Source organism: Nannobrachium achirus (genome assembly GCF_963921795.1).
Source record: "Nannobrachium achirus genome assembly, chromosome: 19".
In the NCBI taxonomy this organism is placed as follows: Eukaryota; Metazoa; Chordata; class Actinopteri; order Myctophiformes; family Myctophidae; genus Nannobrachium; species Nannobrachium achirus.
In genome coordinates, this window is record NC_137826.1 from 28108836 (window position 1) to 28129953 (window position 21118).

Below are 21118 nucleotides of genomic sequence, written 5' to 3' on the forward strand. Positions count from 1 at the left end.
GTATATCCCTGCTTGTGTTTGGCACCACCTGCTGTGTTTTTTTTATTTTTTTGTGGACAACTCTCCTACTTTTTTTTTGTGGAGTTCAGGAGGGTGCTCTGCCCAGCATGACTTGAAATGAACTCATCTGCTTCAGAACAATTTGAGAAGTATAGACCGATTTCCTGAGCGATACCCTGCAGAGGGAGGCGCCGCCATTTCTGCGGTGTAAACAGTAGTGTAAAGTAACTTTAGCCTACATTTACTTAAGTGCCATACTTAAGTACAATTTTTAGTATTTGTACTTTACTTGAGTATCTCCCATTTTCAATAATTTTACTTCTACTCCACCACTGGCTGCTGTTTACACTGCAGAAATGGCGGTGGTGCTCTCTACAGGGGTCTATAGAGAGTAATGTAAATGTACTTTAGACCATGTTTGGCCATATTAATCTGTGGGATATGCATGGAACAAAGGACCGAAAGAAAGACAGTGAGTCTGTCTTGTAGTTAAGATATGAAGATCTCGGCTAACTGGATATGCTGCTCAAATATAATGTAGATAATAAATAACAGGAAGGGATGTTATCCATTCTGTAAAAAAAAAAAAAAGAAAAAAAAAAGAAAAAGAAAAGAAAAGAAAAACAGTAAAAAAACTGTTTTGTTGTCTTTATTTCAAATCTAATTTCATCTTAACACTGGGTTGCTTCCTCTGTTTATTTTCAGGATCACCTCCGGAGCCACGTTTGACACTAAGACGGCAGTAGAAGGCCGGTAGAGGATTTCCACCCACCAGCTCAAAGCCAACTGAACAGTGTTATCAATGCACCTGTCAACAACGTTCCCATGTCATTTGTCAAAATGTTATTTAAATTTGATTCCAGGCCAGGGTGACTGGTAGTTGAGTATGCCCAGGCAGATATATCTCCACAGTCTTGTGTGACAAATGTGTCTTTGGTGTTTTTATGTTCTTGGGACCTTCTGAGTAATTATGTGTAATGTTTTTTTTTATCTGTTTCTGTGAATGTACTTCTTCTGTGTGACTTTCTTGTCCTATGTCAAAGAGATGACAGATATTGGAGAGACGATCAAAGTTTTACTTTTTGTGCCTTTTAGGATTTGAATCTGCCAAGTGAGAGAACCCCAAACAAAGTTTAATATAACTTTTTTTTTCTTGTTATTCTTTTTTCAACTCTTTTACATTTCTTACCATTTTTGTTGAATATGTTAAAAATGTTTAGGTGAACTTCTTTCTATTTATCTTACTGTTTGTTACCTTATGACAAGTGACACCTTAAAAACTTGGTGTTCATGATCTGTGAAGACATTTCTTTCAATCGGTTTTCTTATTTTTAGAGACCTTGAGTTGGTCTGCTGCTGTAATGGAGTATTTGAAATGAATGCAGTACTATGTTTAGCCATCAGATGGCACAATTGAACACAATATGAGCAGCAGCCGGATGAAATCCTTAATGAGATCAACTGCACTAACACACCTTCAGTATTTTGTATGTGTATTCGTATATTCTGCTTCAGTTTACAGATCATTTTATAGATCTAATTCTGTCTGCCAAATATGACAAATGGAACAATGCTGATTTAAGTCTACACAGGGAACATAGGTATATAGTTTCTAATGGCAGTACTAAGAGCACTGCCCAAATTTGTTGTCACTGCCACAACCACAAACAGCCTTGCCTCACACTCATTTCTATCATTAGTGGGAGTTTGGACATCGTAAAACAAACAAAAAAGAAACAGTGCTGCAAGTTCCTTGAAGGAATATTTCATTGCATTAAAAAGAATTCTAACACCTGATCGGTTCATCTCCTAAATAATTTCTTCGGGTTGACTTGAGACTTTCCATCACGGACACGGACCAACGTTGACCATAGAGAGGGTCAATACATTGTTGCTGAGCCACAGAAGTGTTTGGTCTGTGGCTCTGACGCCACAATGAAGTTAATCAGGACCAATTTCATCACCTAATATGGTGTTTTCTGTTTTCTGTTGGAGCAAAGACACATTGACCTCACAGTACATAGTGATATAGTACACAGTGTAGTACAACAACAGCATCTCAGTGCAGATAAGCAGACATGGAGAGTAGACTCTGCCTGTATATCACCGTACTTGTACGCAGTGGTGAAAAAGTACACAAATGTTTTACTTAAATAAAAGTATCAATACTACAATATAGAAATACGAGTAAAATCTGGAATTCATATTTGAGTAAAAAGTACAAAAGTATTGGTATCAAAGTGTACTTAAAGTACCAAAAGTAAAAGTACAATGTTTGAAAATAGCACATCTACATGCCTGTGAGCTTGTAGATTGTCAATTAAAAAATATCCTAGCCTAGGTATAAAGTAATATTATAATTTATATCTGCAAAGTAACTATAGTATCTAAAGTTTAAAAAGAATTGTAGTGATTAAAGGTAGCCTACTGTGCAATATTTGGACCCAAGATATAGTGAGGTGGAAGTAAAAGTATTGGAAATTGGAAATACTCAAGTAAAGTATAAATACCAAAAAGTTTACTTAAGTACAGTACTTCAGTAAGGTAACAGGAAAAGCCGACCTAAAACAAAGTCGACCCAAACTCGTGTCCCAACGGGTCTGTGGCCTTAAGCTAGATGCAGAATAGACAAAAATCGAATCTTTGCTTCTGGGGGTCCCTGGAACAAAATATTTTGCGATGGGGGTCCGTGGCCAAACACATATCATTATGGGGGTCCTTGACATGACAAAGTTTGAGAAACAATGATAGCAAGATAAGTTTTTTTCAGGAAAACTGTTAGGATTTTGAAGACATTTTTAGAATGTGCCTATCAGTGGTTAAGGACCCCCAAAATGTGTTTTTGGCCGCAGACCCCCATCTCAAAATATTTTGTTCCACGGATGGACCCCTATCACAAAATGTTTTGTTCCAGGGACCCCCAGAAGCAGAAGAGGCTGCCCATTCTCAGGTTCACCTACCATCCAGCTATTACCAGTGTTATTACATTTGTGTGGTTTTATGAAAAGCCATAACATTTGACCAGACACTGGTGCCTAACCAACACACGGGTTTATAACATCCAATAGACCACCTACTGTAGGGCAAGATGAGGTTTAACTATGTCACTGTCAATTTGAAGTGTCTGTGGTCAACACGTTTGCTCAACCTTTACTGTCAATGAATGTGGAACTGTTGTAATTTATTTAGTGTTGTTTTATCAAGGAGAGACCTGGCGTGACTGGTATTGTGCCTGTGACGGATCAAAATACACAATTCTGTTTGTCCAGTTCAATCTTGTGTTAATAGGGCAAATGAATAAATGAAATTACTCCAGTTCAACTGTGTGTGTGTGTGTGTGTGTGTGTGTGTGTGTGTGTGTGTGTGTGTGTGTGTGTGTGTGTGTGTGTGTGTGTGTGTGTGTGTGTGTGTGCGCGCGCGCACGCGTGCGTGCGTGCGTGCGTGCGTGCGTGCGTGCGCATATCTAAGAAAGTGCTCCAATATTTATTTTAGACGACCAGCAGCATAGCATTAATGTAAACGTTTCAACCTATCTTGGTCTTCTTCAGTATGAGAACCAAGAACGGTCGAAACGTTTATATTGTAGGTATGCTGCTTGTCGTCTAAAATAAATATTGGAGCACTGAAAGTGAGTTGCGAGCTATTTTCTTGTTTCTTAGTAATACTGTTCTGGCAGTCCTGAGTCCTGTTTCAGCTCAGCACCAAACAACGGAGGATGTGCGTTATTGTTTTCTTTGAATGTGTGCATATCTACTGTACCAGCTCTCGTGTCTGCTAAATGCCTAAACTGTAAACTGTAAACTGTCGCAGCTCATCGCATCGCAGCACAATGCATTGTAGAACGAATATTTTCAGTGCACAAAACATTGCGCAACCAGGCATTATCTGTCACAAGTTTCTCATCCACTGTCACTGATAAAGTTACTGCTCCCCTACTCCAGTTGATCTGGAATCCAATGTCAACAAGAGAGGATATAGATGCAAAGTCTCTTTCAATCACTATTTGTTATTAGTTCCAAATGTGGACCTTGTTATCTATTCTAGAACATCCAGTTACTCACTGTTTTTTTTACACAAACATGTTAGCTCAACATGATATTGATTTGATTGATTGAATATTCTATTAGACAAAAATGTTGTACAGCACAAGTACAGTCAAAACCCCCAGTCTAAAAGGAGCACACCAAATAAGTCCTTGTGCTCTTCCGTTGGGGTCCCCTGATATGAATTGATATTTAGTGCAATTAACGGTACATGGTAATGTCAATATTCTGTCCAGTCCCCACTTATCAAGCAATTCATATACAGTAGTGGGTGATTTCTAAACTCTTATTCTGGTTACCTTGTTTTGATAAACATCAGGGATACAAAATATACATTGGCACAAATGGCACATCACATATTTGCACACTTGCCATTGTGTCCATGCCACAAGAGTGCTTTGCCCAGTAGATTTCCATACTACTTCCATTGTGTCCCTTAGGTCCCAAAGTGATGAGGGGAGAGCGACTGACCCGGACGAAGCTCATCACTGGTGTGGCATTCCCATAGCCCAGACGGCCCAGACAGAGTGGACAAGCGTAAACGGAGATGCCGATTTAGAGCCAGAGGCTACTGTGAAATCTCTCATCAAGTCCTTTGACACAGTTGGACAGAGTGAGCACAGATCAACTTCATACAAACATACATGATATGGGTTCACATATTGATTCATATTGAGTGCTAATTGACTGTTCAATTTTACCCACAGAACTGGGGATAGACTGTTTATGCACACTTTGGCTGTATTTATGTGTGTTAATACTGTTAGTGCACTTTGATTACATCTGTATTTATACCTGTTAATAGCTCATACACAATGCGAAACCCAGGTGGTCCAAGTGCAGAGGGCCAAGAAAGAGTTTTTATAATTCCCTGTGTATTACTAACTGTTTACTGTTTGTTTGTTTGTTTATTACTCCTAACTGAATCTATTTCATAACTGTGGTACTGATATAACAACGGAATTTGCCCCATGGGATTAATAAAAGGCCTAAGAGGCAGACAGGCACAAAGGAGTAGAGATGTCCAGCTGGCATGTATCCCATTCCTCTACAGCTGAGTCCTGTATGGTCATGCTGGATGATTGTTGATGGGAATTGACAGGGTTATTTAGACTTGTGACAGGCAGAACTGAAGGCCATTGGTTTGTTTAATGTACAGTAGCTTTATCAACAGAATCACTGTAGGAATGAAGAGAGGAATGAAGAGACTTCACCCTGGTGTCAGAGCTTTACTCACTGCTTATTATCAGCTCAGGGAAAGGGTTTATCCTTGTCACATTTTCCAACAAATGTGCAGATATTATTATAGTCCAACATAATCAGAAAGGGCCTGCACACTGACAAAAAAACTGTTGAGACCTTGGATGCAAAAAGTTTATAATTTGCTGTGTAAAAAAAAGAAAAAGATAAACGTGATCAGAACATCATCAGCTATAAGATATTATTAGTTATTATTATTACATTCATTCCAGGGCTACCATGGGAAATGCGTGTATATTTTTAAAATCTCAATGGGATTTTCTCAGGGTAAAATAAAGTTAAAAATAAAAACAGTTAGGCTGGCGTATTCCAACTGACAGACTGTAGACTACTTGAAGTATATGGTTTGAGGAACTTTTCGATGGAGTTCAATCGATAGGTGCTGCCATCTTGTGAGGTTTTCAGCCATTACTTTCAATGGTTTGATAAAAGAACAAGGTGATGCGCACATCCTTTCCAAGGGCTGGTGCTGGGCTCAGGTCGACATAAGATTAAAAAGAATAGAAGTCTGCACAACAGCTGATGCATCAACTGTTGTGCAGACTTCTGTTCTTTTTAATCCTATTTCAATGGTGTGACGTCACGTTCTCTTTCTATTTATCAGTCATGTGGTGACACACAAACTAATTTAATTTAGTATGCATGTACTGTATGGGTGTTTCAGATGGACCAGGCCACACGGTCCAAATTCCCTCCTCACAGAGAAGTCCTCTAAGTGGAATCCCTGTCCGCACGGCCCCTGCTGCTGCAGTCTCACCTATACAGGTACAATATGCACCAGTTGCTTTTTCCTTTCTTTTGTTTTCCTAGAGAATCCTGATAAACTTCTGTGCCTGATGTAATAACCCAGATTGTGGTCCATATCCTGTGTAGAGACATTCATACATTAAACCACTCTCAAAGACGTTGGAGAAAAGGATCAACCATGGGGAATTCGCTCATCCCGGTATGTCATACACAGCAAGTTAACACTGCAGACATTATGTATTTATCCTGTCCACTTAATGTTGCAGTCACTCTCGTAATGTAAATGGTACGCCTTGCAAGCTGCCATGTTGTGACTAATAACTGTGACTACCGGTAATAAACAACACAATTACTGTGCTACCGTGTTCTACTGTGCTTTGAACAATGAGGCAAGCTTAACTGTCTGGACTAATTACTTTTACAGACAACTTAACTGAATGATAACTAAATATCTGATGCACATTGTGTTGTATTACATTACATTATGTCTTTAAATGTAAAAATATGTACTATTAAGGAGTATCCATGGCTAATAGATATTGCCTAAACAACATCCCTGCCTTGGAAAGTCCTTGTTTCTGACTCACTGTTCATTCCAGCTGCCTCTTAAGAAATCCCACTATGCTTTTCTTCCCAGATAAGATGTCGGGCTGCGGAGAAGATTTGAAACCTAATAGCCTTATGAGAAAGAGCCCTTCCTTGGAGTCGGTGATCAAAATCCCTGCCTCCCTCAGCAGTCGCTACAACCGAGCCAATAGCAAGCTCAGGTGGGAATTCTATCCCTTTCATACAATCTAACAGAGCTCTAAGATGCTCGACTGTGATACTTTTCTGATTAAGCACCTGTCTTAAGCCTCCTTTACGTTTTCCTATGAACCTCTCTTCCCGAAAATAACGAGCGAGTGGCGCATCCACGTAAGCTTCAATTGGAACAAGCAGAGACTTCTCTGAAAGAAAGGAAATACGTAGAAGTGATTTCTCAGCCAGAGCCTGAATGTCCTCTGCTCAACTCTGGCTCAAAATAAAAACAGAAATTGTAAGATGTTCGACAGTGAGCTATTATTCACCAACAGGGCAACAAGTTAGAGAGCCATAACAAAACTGCAACCACAGACAAAATCGTTCTCTATCAACCAAATATATAAACCTCTTGCCGAGCCCTCTTGTTATGTTTATTGTTATGTTTATTTATTTGACATGGACATCACAATTACATTGGACGAACTAGATGCATCGATTAAAGTGCTAGTTTTCATCACCTGTGGACGGGAGGCTTTTCTAAAATACAATAATACTAGTCTAAAAACCTATCAAGTACAAAAAAGGAATATGTATTAACTAACTTCACCAATTATCTAACCCAATACATTAGCTTGTGAAACAAAAGAAAACAAAAGTAGACATAATCATTCAAATTGCCTAGCTGTTTCTGTAACCTTGCTGAATAGTATTCTGCTGGTTTCAACTAGTACTTAATTTGCGCTCCCTTTGTAGATTAAGTCAGCTTCTTTGTCAGATAGTGGGCAGTCTGCATTAGAGGAAAACTACTGTAGGTGCCTGATAGATATATTTAAATAATAATGAAATAGATAAGAATATCCATTTAAAAGTCTTTAAAGGGCCACTTCACCTCTGGGACAACTAAATCTTATTTTATTGTTGTTTGGGACACAATCAACACAATCCTGAGTTATTTTTTGTATTCAATCTGTGTTTTGAGATATTTTAGTATTTCAGCTGTGCTAGTGATGCATTTTGCATCATCATGCTGCATCATATGATGCAAAACGCATCACTAGCACAGCTGAAATACTAAAATATCTCAAAACACAGATTGAACACAATGAATAACTCAGGATTGTGTTGATTGTGTCCCAAACAACAATAAAATAAGATCTGGTTGTACCAGAGGTGAAGTGGCCCTTATTATTCCCATGGGGCAAAGAATAATTCACACTGAATGAAACGGACAAGGCAACAGTACAGAAATACAAATTGTGGTCTCTCCTCTAAATAATAGAATTGACAGGGTATATATAAGTAACGACCCTCTCGTTAATATTAATATAAATAATAAAATGTGATAAATGTTTACATATGAATGCAGACACTGTTGCCTTGTCTGTTTCTCTCAATACAGTAATCTACAAATATACTCTGGGCATTCTCTTCTTATTTCAGTGTGAATTATTCTTTGTCCCATGGGAATAAGATTTGAGACTTTTATTGGATATTCTTATCTATTTAATTATTATTCTTTTTTAAATCTATCGGTGCCTTGGCATGGGGAGAGTCCATGGTACGTTAAACAAAGGGTCTTGAATGCTTTCAGTAACTGACACCTTGCATTATCAACTGTAATTATTTTCACATCGTCCTCTCTTGCAGACCATCGCTGTTTCACATTAATGTCGCAGACCACTGACATGTTTGCGGTTAGATGCTATTTCATAGTTTATGTGAAGTCTGATGTATCAGGTAGGCATAATACTGGTGGCCAGAGTTGTGGGACATTTGTTATACAGGTGACCCAATGTTTTATTTTGTAGCACAAAACACTCGCCATTGTTAATGTAAGCCAGTCCCTTGCACGCACTCATGCGAGGATCAAGATGGTCAAGCCATTACTTTGTTTGGTATTGTTTGTGTTGTGATATGCCATCGATATATCATTTAAGCTCAAGACCTCCTGCTACTGCAACATTTGTTTTGATAGTTTGCACACTAAATGGTCGCACAGCGCCTTAAACAGAGAAGTCAGTGGCAGCCAGAGCGCGATGATGTCTTGTGAAATGTTTACCATGCGTAGAGCAATGACCGTCTCGCAGGCTTCCCATGGCCTCAGCTCCAACGCAAGCCCTGGGGAGCAAACCGTCCTCCAGAAAGGAAATTAACAGGATATATACCACTCTAGAATAGACATAAGCAATTATGCAGAACCCTACAATTTGGTCTTGGGGAGGCAGACAACTGCCTCAGACAACCACATGTCTTCTCCAATTCACACCGAGTTACCATCTGCTTCTTTTCACCTAGCAGTGAGGAGTTAAGGGCCATCCACACTGAGCACTATAACTATAACTATAGTACAGTACTATATCTCTGCTGTCGGGCTGAAACCTCCTAACTCCAAAATGTTCATTTTCGGGAAAATGAGCTCAAGTGGAGTTAGGAGGTTTTGACCGAAGGGCTTTTTACTACTTTTCATTGGTTCAATATTATTTTAACCAACACACAGACGTAAAGGGTGTTCAATAGCACATATTTATGAAAAAAAAGAGAGGGCCAATCGGGTGCAGTTAGCTGGTTTAGCAGAAAGTGTGTAGTTAGGAGGTTTTGTCCCAACTCCCAAGCACTTTTTACTACTTTCCATTGGTTCAATATTATTTTAACCAACGCTCAGATGTAAAGGGTGTTCAATAGCTCTGATTTATGCCAAAAAAAAATCAAAAACCTCCCAAATGTTGTTCACAGCAACTAAAAAAACATACAAATGGTGAACAATATAGTTATAGTTATCGTTGCGTTAACTGCAAGGGTGTAATGCATGTGGAGGAACATGCTATCCCTCCCTGTTCCGCTGCCTGCTGAACAGGTGTCCTGACTCCTGACCAACCAGTCGGCTTCCCACCTTCAGCCTGAATCCAATACCAGTTTCCATGGTGGTGGTCAGGAACTTTACCCCTGTGCCAACCGGAACCCCTACTGTATGCAATGCATTTTAGTTGTAGTGCTTGTTTCATTTCACATATGAAGGAATACAGCCTAATTCATACTTTGTTTGCGAGACAATTTGGTTCGCCGAAAATAACTTATCTTCAAGTTAACGACACCACACTTGTTTTAGCTCGAAAACAACTCATCATCAAGCTAACAACACCATGCTCTTTCATCTTCCAAATCCCATCACGTTAATACATCTACAGTATTTGAACCCTTGGACTGTTCTGTATCTGCACATGCACATGCGCGATTACGTTTTGGAGGCGATAATGTTGCTGCAACTCTATTCACCAGATGACATAACTCTCTCTCTCTCTCTCTCTCTCTCTCTCTCTCTCTCTCTTCCCGTCCATCACTGTGGTATGCGTTTCCATGGTAACACAGTGTGGAAAGAAAGGACCCTTTGGCCGCACTGGCGAGGGAGTATGGAGGATCTAAGAGGAACGCTCTACTGAAGTGGTGCCAGAAGAAAACAGAGGGCTATCCGGTAGGGGTCACAGGTCAAAGATAGACCTCTTGCTCTACATTCTATACTAGATCCACTCTCCCTGGTGCCCTGCCCTGCCATCTGACAGCTGTGATCTTCTTTCTCCCCAAGAGCGAGCTGTCAACACTTTCCTCTGAAATAATTCACCCTGACACAATGTAGACATAATATAGCAGGGGTGTCCAAACTTTTTTCAAAGGGGGCCACATTAGAAAATATTAAAACTCCCAAGGGCCGACTACATCTCCTGACATGATGTGCTTTCAGTCGGACCATAACAAAGTCACATACATACATACATACATACACTTACTTACGCCTATAGCGTATAGTGAAATGTACCAATCTCAACAGGAAACAACAGTATACACACACACACACACACACACACACACACACACACACACACACACACACACACACACACACACACACACACACACACAGCAATCTGTTCTGCCCACTGTTGAGGCGATAGCCTGCAGTATGCTGCTGTCTTTGCCGATGCACACCGCTGTATTTGGGGAGATCAAACTCCTGTTTCACATGAAACAATGCCAGGGATTTGCAACGGTTGTACGTCTACCGCTATGAGTGCCTGCGAGCGTGTGCGGGGTGGCAAATGTTCACCAGTTTATATGCACATCCTCGTGTTTATGCATGCATGTCTGTTTAATTGGCGCATTGTTTCTGTATTGTGTCTCCATTTAGGTTCTCTGTGGCTCGTGGAGCCATGTGTTGACAATCACCTGGCTTTTCCACTCCAGCAATAGCCAGTTTAGGGAGCCTGGTGGGCTTAGAGCTTGGCCCCTGTAATGAGCATGTGTGGGTGTCAGCGTGCCAGCTAACTGCTAACACTCTTAAATGAGGCTTTAGTGGAGAGTTAGTTTCCAGCCTGTAGTGTAAAGAATAGACATGGATGGAGGGGGGGCCAGGCAGTCAGTATACTCACCCCCCAGATTTTCATCAGTGTTGCAGTGTTGATTTCGTCGACTAAAACTATGACAAAAAATGTCGACTACCTTTTTTCACTGATGAAAACTACATAAAAACTAAACAAAACTTAAGCTACGATGACGAAAACTAAGACTAAATATAATAGACTAAAATGTTAGGGAGGGACTAGTGGAGAAGAAATCCAGTAGAACTAAAAGACGAGTCATATTATGTTTGGTTGCGCTTGGGTGCTCTGAAAATAGCAGATCTATAAGCTCACAAGGCGTCGCACTTGTCAGCTTGTAGATCGGCTATTTTCAGATGGTAAAATCGCCATCAAAGCCCGTCAAAATACATTTTAGTTGACAAAATCAACTGTAGATATAGTCGACTAAAATCTTATGGTATTTAGTCGACTAAAACTAGACTAAAACTAAAACATTTCAGATAACTAAACAAGGCAACAAACAAGCTAAACAAGCTACAGTATAGAATCATCCTCTGCCCCAAAATGACCAATGCTTTGGCTAAGCTTGTTAACGTGTAGTGCTGGTTTGGCTGAGCAAAGGAAACCTTGGAATCACCAAGACATGTTTAAATACTGCAGCTAGAAATAGCATTTTAAGTGCTCTACAAATTGGATGAGTTGTCAGATCAATAGTTCCTTTTCTGAGGCACATGGTTGCTCAGTGAACTAAGAGTTAACCTCCCCAGAGAGAGAGAGAGAGAGAGAGAGAGAGAGAGAGAGAGAGAGAGAGAGAGAGACACACACACACACACACACACACACACACACACACACACACACACACACACACACACACACACACACACACACACACACACACACACACACACACAGATATTTTCTGTCTCTGTCCTCCATGTCCACCTGACTGGAAAATTTTAAAACAGTTTGTACCCACAGGTGCCGTACTGGTCCCACATTGGTCCAGTCACACCAAGGTTAATGTTGTCTTAAATATAATCCAATCCAATCCACTTGAATTACATAGCACTTTTTACAATGCAAGTGTTGCACAGAAATTCTAAACAGCTAAATACACTACAAACGCTAAAACAGAAGAAAGAAAAGAAAACCGCAAAGAAAACAGTAAAATAAGAGACAAAAATAGACACATACTATAAGATACAAGACGCAGCAGACAGTGAATCAAAGTAGAGACCACAGAACTCGGGATCAAAAGTGTGACTTAAGAAGAGATTTAAAAGTCTCGACGGTGGGGTCCAGTTTTAGAGGAGTCTTAAATATAAAAATATACACCCATGAAAGACTAAAATAAAATTACTTTCAAACACGAACCATTCTATAAGTAAATAAAGGATCCTCCGCCCTATTATGATCCAGGTGTTATGCCTCATGCCTTAACTTCTTTACCTTTTTTCACTATTTTGAAAAACATTTTTAAATACTTCAAATGCTGATCTACGGATCATAATAGGGCCCCCTGTGTCCAAAGCTGCATTAAAAAAAATTGACAGACAGGCTGTGATTGTCATTGTCAGTTTTCATTTTGGCCAGAGATGCTTTAAAGCAACCTTTTCTTGAAGGCCAGTTGACAGGAGTTGCCCAGCGAACCATACTAGCCCTTTTTCACATTACAAAGCGTTGTGAGCATGTAGAGCATGTATATCTACTATTTTCAGTAGATGTTCACACGTTTTGATTGTGTGACTGTAAAGATATGAGAGTTGGGTCTGAGTGGTGCCAGTGATTCTGCTTGCTTGCTTGATGATTCTTTTGAGGTTGTACCAGGATGCATTGTTGAATGTGAGGACTGGTTCCATGAGAGACCGGCACGGCGGTACACTGCTGTTAAAATGTCCTGCCTGACATTAAACCCCTCTGCCACCTCAGGGGAAACATGCACAGCTGGGCCATTTTGTAGAACCCATCCAACTAAATGGTGCATTTATATAGCGCCTTTATCCAAGTCACTTTACATACTACTTACTTACATTCACCCTTTCTCACCATAAAGTATACATATAATAAAGAACGGATATCCCTGCCCCCAGCTATTCATTTCAATGCAAGTGCTCGGTGGCGTTTTGAAGCATGCGGAAGTAGCAGAATCCAGGTGCATTGTGGGGGAAATTGGCACATGTGGGAGTGCCAAAATGTGTTACGTCGAGACGTAATTACGTCACGAAAGTCACTCGACGTCCATTAAACCCTATTGTAGACCCCAGCGGTGCGCTCTTTTGCACGTACATGTTTAACTTTTTTCGGTTCCAGCTTTGGCCACTATGGTCGGCTGCTTCAATATGTACAAGCTGTTCTGGCGGCTTGTTTCTTACACATATTCATGCACCGATGGTGGAGGAAACCATGCAAGGCACCAACCTGCTCATCGGGAGCAATTAGGGGTTCAGTATCTTGCTCAAGGACATTTCGACAGTAAATCTGGTAGAGCCCGGGATAGAACTGGGAACCTTCTGGTTGCCAAGCTGCCACTCTACCCCTGAGCCACTGCTGCCCCGTGAAGGATAGGTGGTCAAAGGTCTTGACTTGTTGCACAACCTGCCCCTCCAACCTGTGTGGTCCAGATAGAAAGTGTGGGTGTCCGACAACACAGTTTGTTTGTCTTACTGATGTTCAGTTCCGGAAGGTTTCCTTGAGCCAGATAACATGGCTGCCGTGCTGTTTGATGACAAGAAACAAGTCATAGTCGCAGGCCATCTGGGGCCAGCAAAGCCACATTCTCATCTGACTGGACTTAACTGCTGGACCTCTTGTCCCCTTTTACAAAAGGGCATTAATAACACTGTAATTATTGTCATGTATCAGGAATGTTATAAGACGTTTTGGCTAATAGCTAGGAGCTTTGGAGCATAGTCCCTGCCTGACTGTGATTTGAGTTGTGATATGATTGTTCATTTCTTCCATGTACTGTACATCTTTTGCCTGCTGTCTAGTCAGATGTAATACTGGATTATAAACCTGGAAATATATGATATTTAGAAGGTTTAGAATGTTCTCCCTTGTGAATGAAATAAGGACATGTTTTAGATGACCACAAGTAAAACACAGTATCTGAGTAACTTCTGTTTATTGTCGTGGCGTGGCCGAGACTATGTTTTGCCATGTCCTTCCGTCCGTCAGTGTGTGTGTCCGTCTGTCCGTGGACAGCTAATCTCTGGCACTGTTGGCCCGATCGCAGTAAAACTGTGCAGTGTACTCCCTGGATGCCAGAGCAGAACCTCTGCCCTGAATTTCAGGGCAGAAATTATTTTTGCAAATTATTTGTGAATTTCTTTTTTTGATTGCGACTGTCAGGTCGCAGTTAGTATGAAAATGGCCAGCACACGTCCGTCCGTCCGTCCGTCCGTCCGTCCGTCCGTCCGTCCGTCCGTCCGTCCGTCCGTCCGTCCGTCCGTCCGTCTGTCTGTTACGCTAATACACAACACACTGCGTCAGGAGTGCCCCAGCTTTGGGCAATCAGTGACATGCCACACAGCGACCTAACGGTTGCTTCTCGGCCTTAGGGCGTTTTACTTGAATTACTCACAGATTCTCTATAGTCATGTGCAGCGTCCCATTTCCATGAAAGGCTGAGAAAGAAATGGCACCCTTTTCACATTGGCCAAAGTAATGTTCCTGCCCTGGCGGAGACCTGTGCTCCGAGAAGCACTTTTTCTAGTTAGATATGAACACCATGAATTCCTCGGCAGAGAATAAGGATTGTGTTCGGCTCCCGCTCCAGCCATAAGGCTTAGTTTTCAATTTCAAGGAACTGCCCCTTCACTCTGTCACATAATGGAATTAAGCTGAAAGAGATGCCAAGAGGAATAACAGCACAGACTTAATGAGAAACCCTTGGTTTTTTCATTTTCTATGGAACTCTGCCTCCCTGTGTGTGTGTGTGTGTGTGTGTGTGTGTGTGTGTGTGTGTGTGTGTGTGTGTGTGTGTGTGTGTGTGTGTGTGTGTGTGTGTGTGTGTGTGTGTGTGTGTGTGTGCGTGCGTGCGTGCGTGCGTGTGTGCGTGCGCGTGTGTGTGTGTGTGCGCGCGTGTGTGCGTGCATGTGTGCGTGCATGTGTGCGTGTATATGTGTGGGTGAGCTTGTTTGTGTGTACTGTACTCATAGTATAGTGAGCGAGCGAGGTTTTGAACTATGTTTGTACTGTACATTTTCTTGCATGTTTTACAGAAAGCAGAGCCACTGTGAGCGTGACATATACTGTACAGGAACAGTTGTGGCCACAGGCCCTCGTGAATCTCACTGCCAGCCGTGGGGAAAAGGTTACCATCAGGGGATGCATCAGGCACAATGAGCTTTAATACGGTCATCAGAAAGGTCAGGCTGATACAGTGCCATGAGGCCCTGTCCAGGAGGAAGCCACTAATTACAGGCATAATGTCCGGAGACTGACTGGCCCTGTCACACATGGTAGCTCTAGAAGACAGAGGCAGAGGAAAGATAACGATCCTGCCCAAATAGGACAACCACCTTAGGGGCTGCTTTCTCTCTTTCTCTCTTGCCTTTTCATTTTTCTCTCTTGTTGGTTCTGCTTTGATAAAGGTTAGGGTGTTTTTTTGTATTAACACTGCATCCACTTGCAGTTTGCTGTCACTTTCATTTTATTCTAGCCAAGGCTAAGGTCAAGGAAGTAATAATTCTCCCACTAACTGGCTTGTTGTTACTATAAACGTTAATGTTGTAGTCCTACTGTAATTTAGGCCTTGACTTTTTCAGGGGGTATGAAGCAGGTGCCATGTGCATAACTGTCTCTTTGACGACCACATATTAAGCAGCATGGATATTGACTATTCCTGTTCAGTTTTATGTGGTTCAAATGGGGTGTCTTATTTCATGGTTATCTGCCCATGTGGAGACAGTCACGGTCATTAGGTGGATATGAGTTCACGGTAGACAGTCAGCCCCTGATGCTGGTTACTATTAAACCACTACCGTTCGAAGGCCTTTTCAATCACCAGACTGTCCGGCAGCTACGCACCCTCAAACCACGTCACACCGCCGATCCGACCATTACAGTATGTCTGAGTCATAGTGCCGGGGCTTTGTCAGAGTACCCATCTGTGTCCCTTTTGTGCCTATATGAAGATCCCTGTATCTGTCAGACCTTGTCATGCCCATATATGGTGATCCCTGATCTCATCATTATATGCCCATATATTGGCATGCCCATATATGAGTATATCTTGTTTATATGCGCATGACCATATAGCGGTCAGATCTGTGGCTCTGAACAACCAGAGGTCCATACATGCCTATATATGGGCATATCAGGTTTGTTTATCAGTTTATTTTATGGTTCTCAAAGTGACGTCTCTGAGCTAAGCTTAGTGTCTCATAAGACTCTCACAAACAGCGTATTGATCTCCACTTCCCAGAATCAATTTAAGGTGTGACGGAAAGCGGTCCTCTCTTTCTCCCACCACATCTCTCAAACCATTCCCTCTCTCTAACATTCAACACTGGGAAAATCTCACTTCTGTGTAATTATCCTCTAAATGTGGACAGCACGAAACGACGACGCCAAGCGTGTCATTTCACGTCATCGAAACGTTGAATGTCAACATCGTGCACTGGGCTCTAATTTGGAAATGATCAGATGCGTTCATCTTTTTCACGATTTTACCTATTTCCTCTCTCTGACATTCAACGCTGGGGAAATCTCCCTTCTAAGGACCGCAGCATTAAAACAGGGTACAGGGACGATTGCTTCTTCTTCGTCTTTCTTGTATCATCGTCCTTGATGATTGGTTGGCGACATTTTAATCCACAAGATTTCTTGTTACTTAGGGAGGCCATGAGGTGGCTGTCGTCGTCTTCTCCCCCTTGCTGACGTTGATGAGTAAATAACTCCCCAATACACACACAAACTCCCTCAAAGGTTATGTTTGGCCCCATCCCTCACATGTGTCAGAAATGCTACATGGGTTTTACCACATTTACCTCTGAGCCCTAAGCTGGCCACTGGAGGGCTTTCCCAGAACATACCGTATGTTAATAGAATTAGCATCTATTCTAGAGCCTATCTTAACTAGGTATTGTATTGGCACAAGGAACAAATAACTTGATTTTAAGCTAAATAGCTAAATACATTTTAATGTTACTGGAGCATCGTGTTCAAGAAGCCATGTTCCTCCGAGTTCTCTCACTTGGTCTGGGAGTGAAGTCATAAAGTCATAACCACAGACCCCACACGCACGCACGCATGTGCACACACATGCATACACACACACACACACACACACACACACACACACACACACACACACACACACACACACACACACACACACACAGACACACAGACACACAGACACACACACACAGCTGCGTACTTGCACACAGGCACGTACCCCATGGTAACCAATCTAATGAACTAACCCTAACCTTAACCCTAATGCTGAGAGATCTGAAGTGGCTTGCAGAGAATCTATAATCTCAAATGGTCATACATCATACACCACTGAGCTCGACGCAGACAACCAAACCTTCACCTTGATGTCCAATCACAATGAACACCTCCCTCAGTATCATATTCCCAGTAGTAGACCTCTTTTTTGCTGTTTTTCTTTTTAGTTTACCGTGTAAGTCATCGCTAAAGGTATTCAAAAGATACAACCAGATTCCCTGTTGTATTTTCATGCAGGTTCTTTGATGTCTGCATTTAGCATTGGCTTCCGATTTGCACTTTTGTTTTCCCTCCAACTTCAATTAGCGATACAAGCAAAACAAAAATAAATGTTCTGTTTGTTCTGGATGAGAACAATACGGAAAAGATTGAGCACAGCTCATCCGGCCATGTCTGGGAATCTCTCTCTCACACACACACACACACACACACACACACACACACACACACACACACACACACACACACACACACACACACACACACACACACACACACACAGGATTGGACCCCCCGCTATGAAAGGAATGGAGGGTCACATTGACTCACATATCAAGTAGAGGAAGGGGAGGCTGTAGACATTACTTTAACTTGTAATAATGTGAGGCTGGATGGTGCAGGCTATAGGATGTATGCACATCATAGTTCACTTCAGTAGGTCATAGGTCAGAGTGGGCAACACTGAGGTAAAGTACAGTATAACAGTGTAATGAGCTTGAGTTACTGAGTACTCTTCCACCTTTTAAAGTACTCCTCACGCCGCCCGGAACCCTTCCCAGGTCCTAAGCCCAAGAAGTTACCGGATCTTTTTAAAATGAAACACTGTCACTACACTACACCTTTAAGTTCACAAACAATTTCTCATTTGTGTAAACCCATTAAGTGTATTAAGTTCACAAACAGTTTCCCATTTGTGTAAACCCATTAAGTGTATTAAGTTCACAAACAGTTTCCCATTTGTGTAAACCTATGTAGGTGTACTAAGTTCACAAATAGTTTCCCATTTGTGTAAACCTATGTAAGTTCACAAACAGGTTTAATAACCTTCCTTGTTTGTGTAAACCTACTATTACACATATACATATACATATTTACATATTTACATTACATATACTTATTTAACACTAATATAAATACACTTCTCTGAATGAAAGCTGAGCTATCAATGAGACCCTCTTTAACTGGTGAATATTATTACTTTCTACAGCGACTATTTATTTTAGAGACCAAGATATGCACCTTACTTTAGAAATGTAGACCTTAGGTCTGAATGGAGAATGCAAAACGACAAAGACAGTGTAAAGTGTGAGTCTGAACTTGTAGCTTCTCTCGCCAAGGGCTCGGGAGAGACGCAGCTCAACTTATTAGCACAAACCGTCCAGAGTGAACATAAGTTCATCCGGTTAGGGGTTTTGGAGATTTGTGCTTTATCTGTCAAGCTCGCCCACCAGCTCAGCACGCGCTGAGTTGGCTTCTGATAGGGTGAAAAGACTTTTAACCTAATACTCTTGTTGAATCTTACCAAAAGTCTCAATCAGTCCCACAGCCAGGAGATGGTTTCGAGTGCCTGAAGGTGTTCAATACCTTCCTCCCATGAGTGCAGCCTTCCCCGTAGGGAAGGAGAGAAAGTCAAACCTTTAAAAAGTTGTTAACTCTTGAAAAATGACTTAAGACAGACACCAAGCAAAAGTGAATAAAAAAGCTTTAGTGAAATAAAAACAGTTACAAATTATAAGCTCACCAATACAGAAATTGGCGATGAAAATTAACAAAAGAAGTACTATATAAGTACTCAACTAAACAGAGTCAAACTCTCTCTAAGTACAGGAACAAGTGGTGCAGAAATTGCACTAAGTACAAACAGGTCCATCCCCGACCCCTAACGGGCCGGGGATAGCTGCAACAACTCAACTAAAAAACAACACAGACTAGTAGTAACAGGAGACACGAAGCAGCCTCCTTTATACAGTAGTCCGTTGCAGTCACAGTGACGTGATTTACACACAGAACATATTTTAGCACACACACGTTGTCACGCGCCTGTGCACGTACATGCCCTAACACGCACATCTTTGCAAAATCAGACAGTCAAGGTCAGGCTAGGACTCCCCTATTCATGCGAGACTGGGGAGTGTCCGCTCTTGCATCAGAAGTCTTCTGGGAAACACGCTCTTCCCAGGATGTCTTATCTCATGTTCACGGATAAAAGATAACAGCTCGTTAGCGTTGGCCAGCTGCGCTGAGGAGTCATTCCAGTCCAAGGCCATCTTGTCGAGCTCCACGAACACACAGCAGCCGTGTGAAAAGCATGTCTCTCTCTCTCTATTCAGCAGACACAGCGCATAGGGTCTCAAAGGACAGGGTGCCACATACTTGGGGTCACAGGCGGGACCCCTAACACCCCCTCTGGCACCCTGGATCCTCTCATCCGCAGCCACCACGGAGTCAGGTGGGTCCTGTTCTTGAGCCTTGCGCGCGGCTTTCGCTGCCGCTCTCAGGGCTATCCTTGCCTCCTTCTCCTCCTGTGGGAGGGCGGCCCATTCTCCTGCAGGCAGGAATGTTGGAGCCTTCTTCGGGGGAGCCCCTTTGGTGGCTCCCCGCTCTCCGTTTTTTGAACCCTTGGCCTCAGTTGTCTCAGCCTTGGGCTGGGTCTCCTTTCTCGAGGCCTTCTTGCCTTGCGGCTTGAATAGCTTGGGTGCCACATTCTTGGGGTCCCGAGCAGGAGCCCCAGGGCCCCTAAGACCCCCTCGTGCTTTCGCCTCAATGGCAGCTGCAACAGCATCAGATGGGTATATGGCAGGATCTCGGTAGGCATCCCGGATTCCTGCTTGTCCATTCTCCCATTTTCCTCGAACTATGCGAGTTCCCAAAATGGCTTCCAGGCAACCAAAGCGATTCTGCCCTGATCCCTGAGTTTCAATGGTGGCCCACACTTGGCCCGCCTGGTAACGCAGAGAACTCACCATCACCCTGTAGATGGTTACACATGCAGGCACGATAGAGCGCCAGTTGTCTCCTATCAGGCGGGAATAGTTCACCAATCTCTTGATGGAGTAGCCTTTCAGTAACACGTAGTCTTCCCAAGTAGGTGTCAGGAACGGCTCTCTGTTGGACAGGTGTCCTCGTCTGATGCCCGCGATCTGCTCCCAAACTTGAGGAACCTTCAGGGCATCGTCGTTGATCTTGTTGCCTTTGATGCCATATAGCTGCATCCTGGGCATCTCGTAGTCTTCATCGTCAGCGAGGTCCCCCAGAAGTGAGGGAAACACCACCTTCCAGACAGCACCCGCAATGGGCACAGAGGACTCCGCTGGTTGATCCACTGGAGCCGGGGTGGAGGCACCACTCCGATCTTCCTCTGGGAGATATCCAGAGATCTGGTTCTCCGGGTGTTTGCTATTATGCAAATCAATAATGTGCTCATCTGGACAGGCTGGGCAGCCGCTGACACAGCCTGGACAGCCTGTATCTCCAGAGTTATTAGCAAGAAGATTGTCATCATCCATGTCGTCC

The 21118-nt window shown here is 42.4% G+C and overlaps 1 protein-coding gene across 2 annotated transcripts in view; it reads left to right on the forward strand.

Moving 5' to 3' along the window:
* specc1 (sperm antigen with calponin homology and coiled-coil domains 1) overlaps positions 1–21118 on the forward strand; it is a gene marked incomplete at its 5' end in the record, with an annotated part of 86868 nt that overhangs the window by 41199 nt on the left and 24551 nt on the right. The window contains 5 exons of one of the 2 annotated variants that reach the window (XM_080748923.1): positions 4484–4656; positions 5968–6068; positions 6177–6249; positions 6688–6817; positions 10158–10260. In XM_080748923.1, coding sequence (XP_080605049.1) covers positions 4484–4656; positions 5968–6068; positions 6177–6249; positions 6688–6817; positions 10158–10260 — 580 coding nt within the window. Of the gene's footprint in view, positions 1–705; positions 2734–4483; positions 4657–5967; positions 6069–6176; positions 6250–6687; positions 6818–10157; positions 10261–21118 lie in introns of those variants that run through there. The other variant, XM_080748924.1, reaches the window with a different exon arrangement.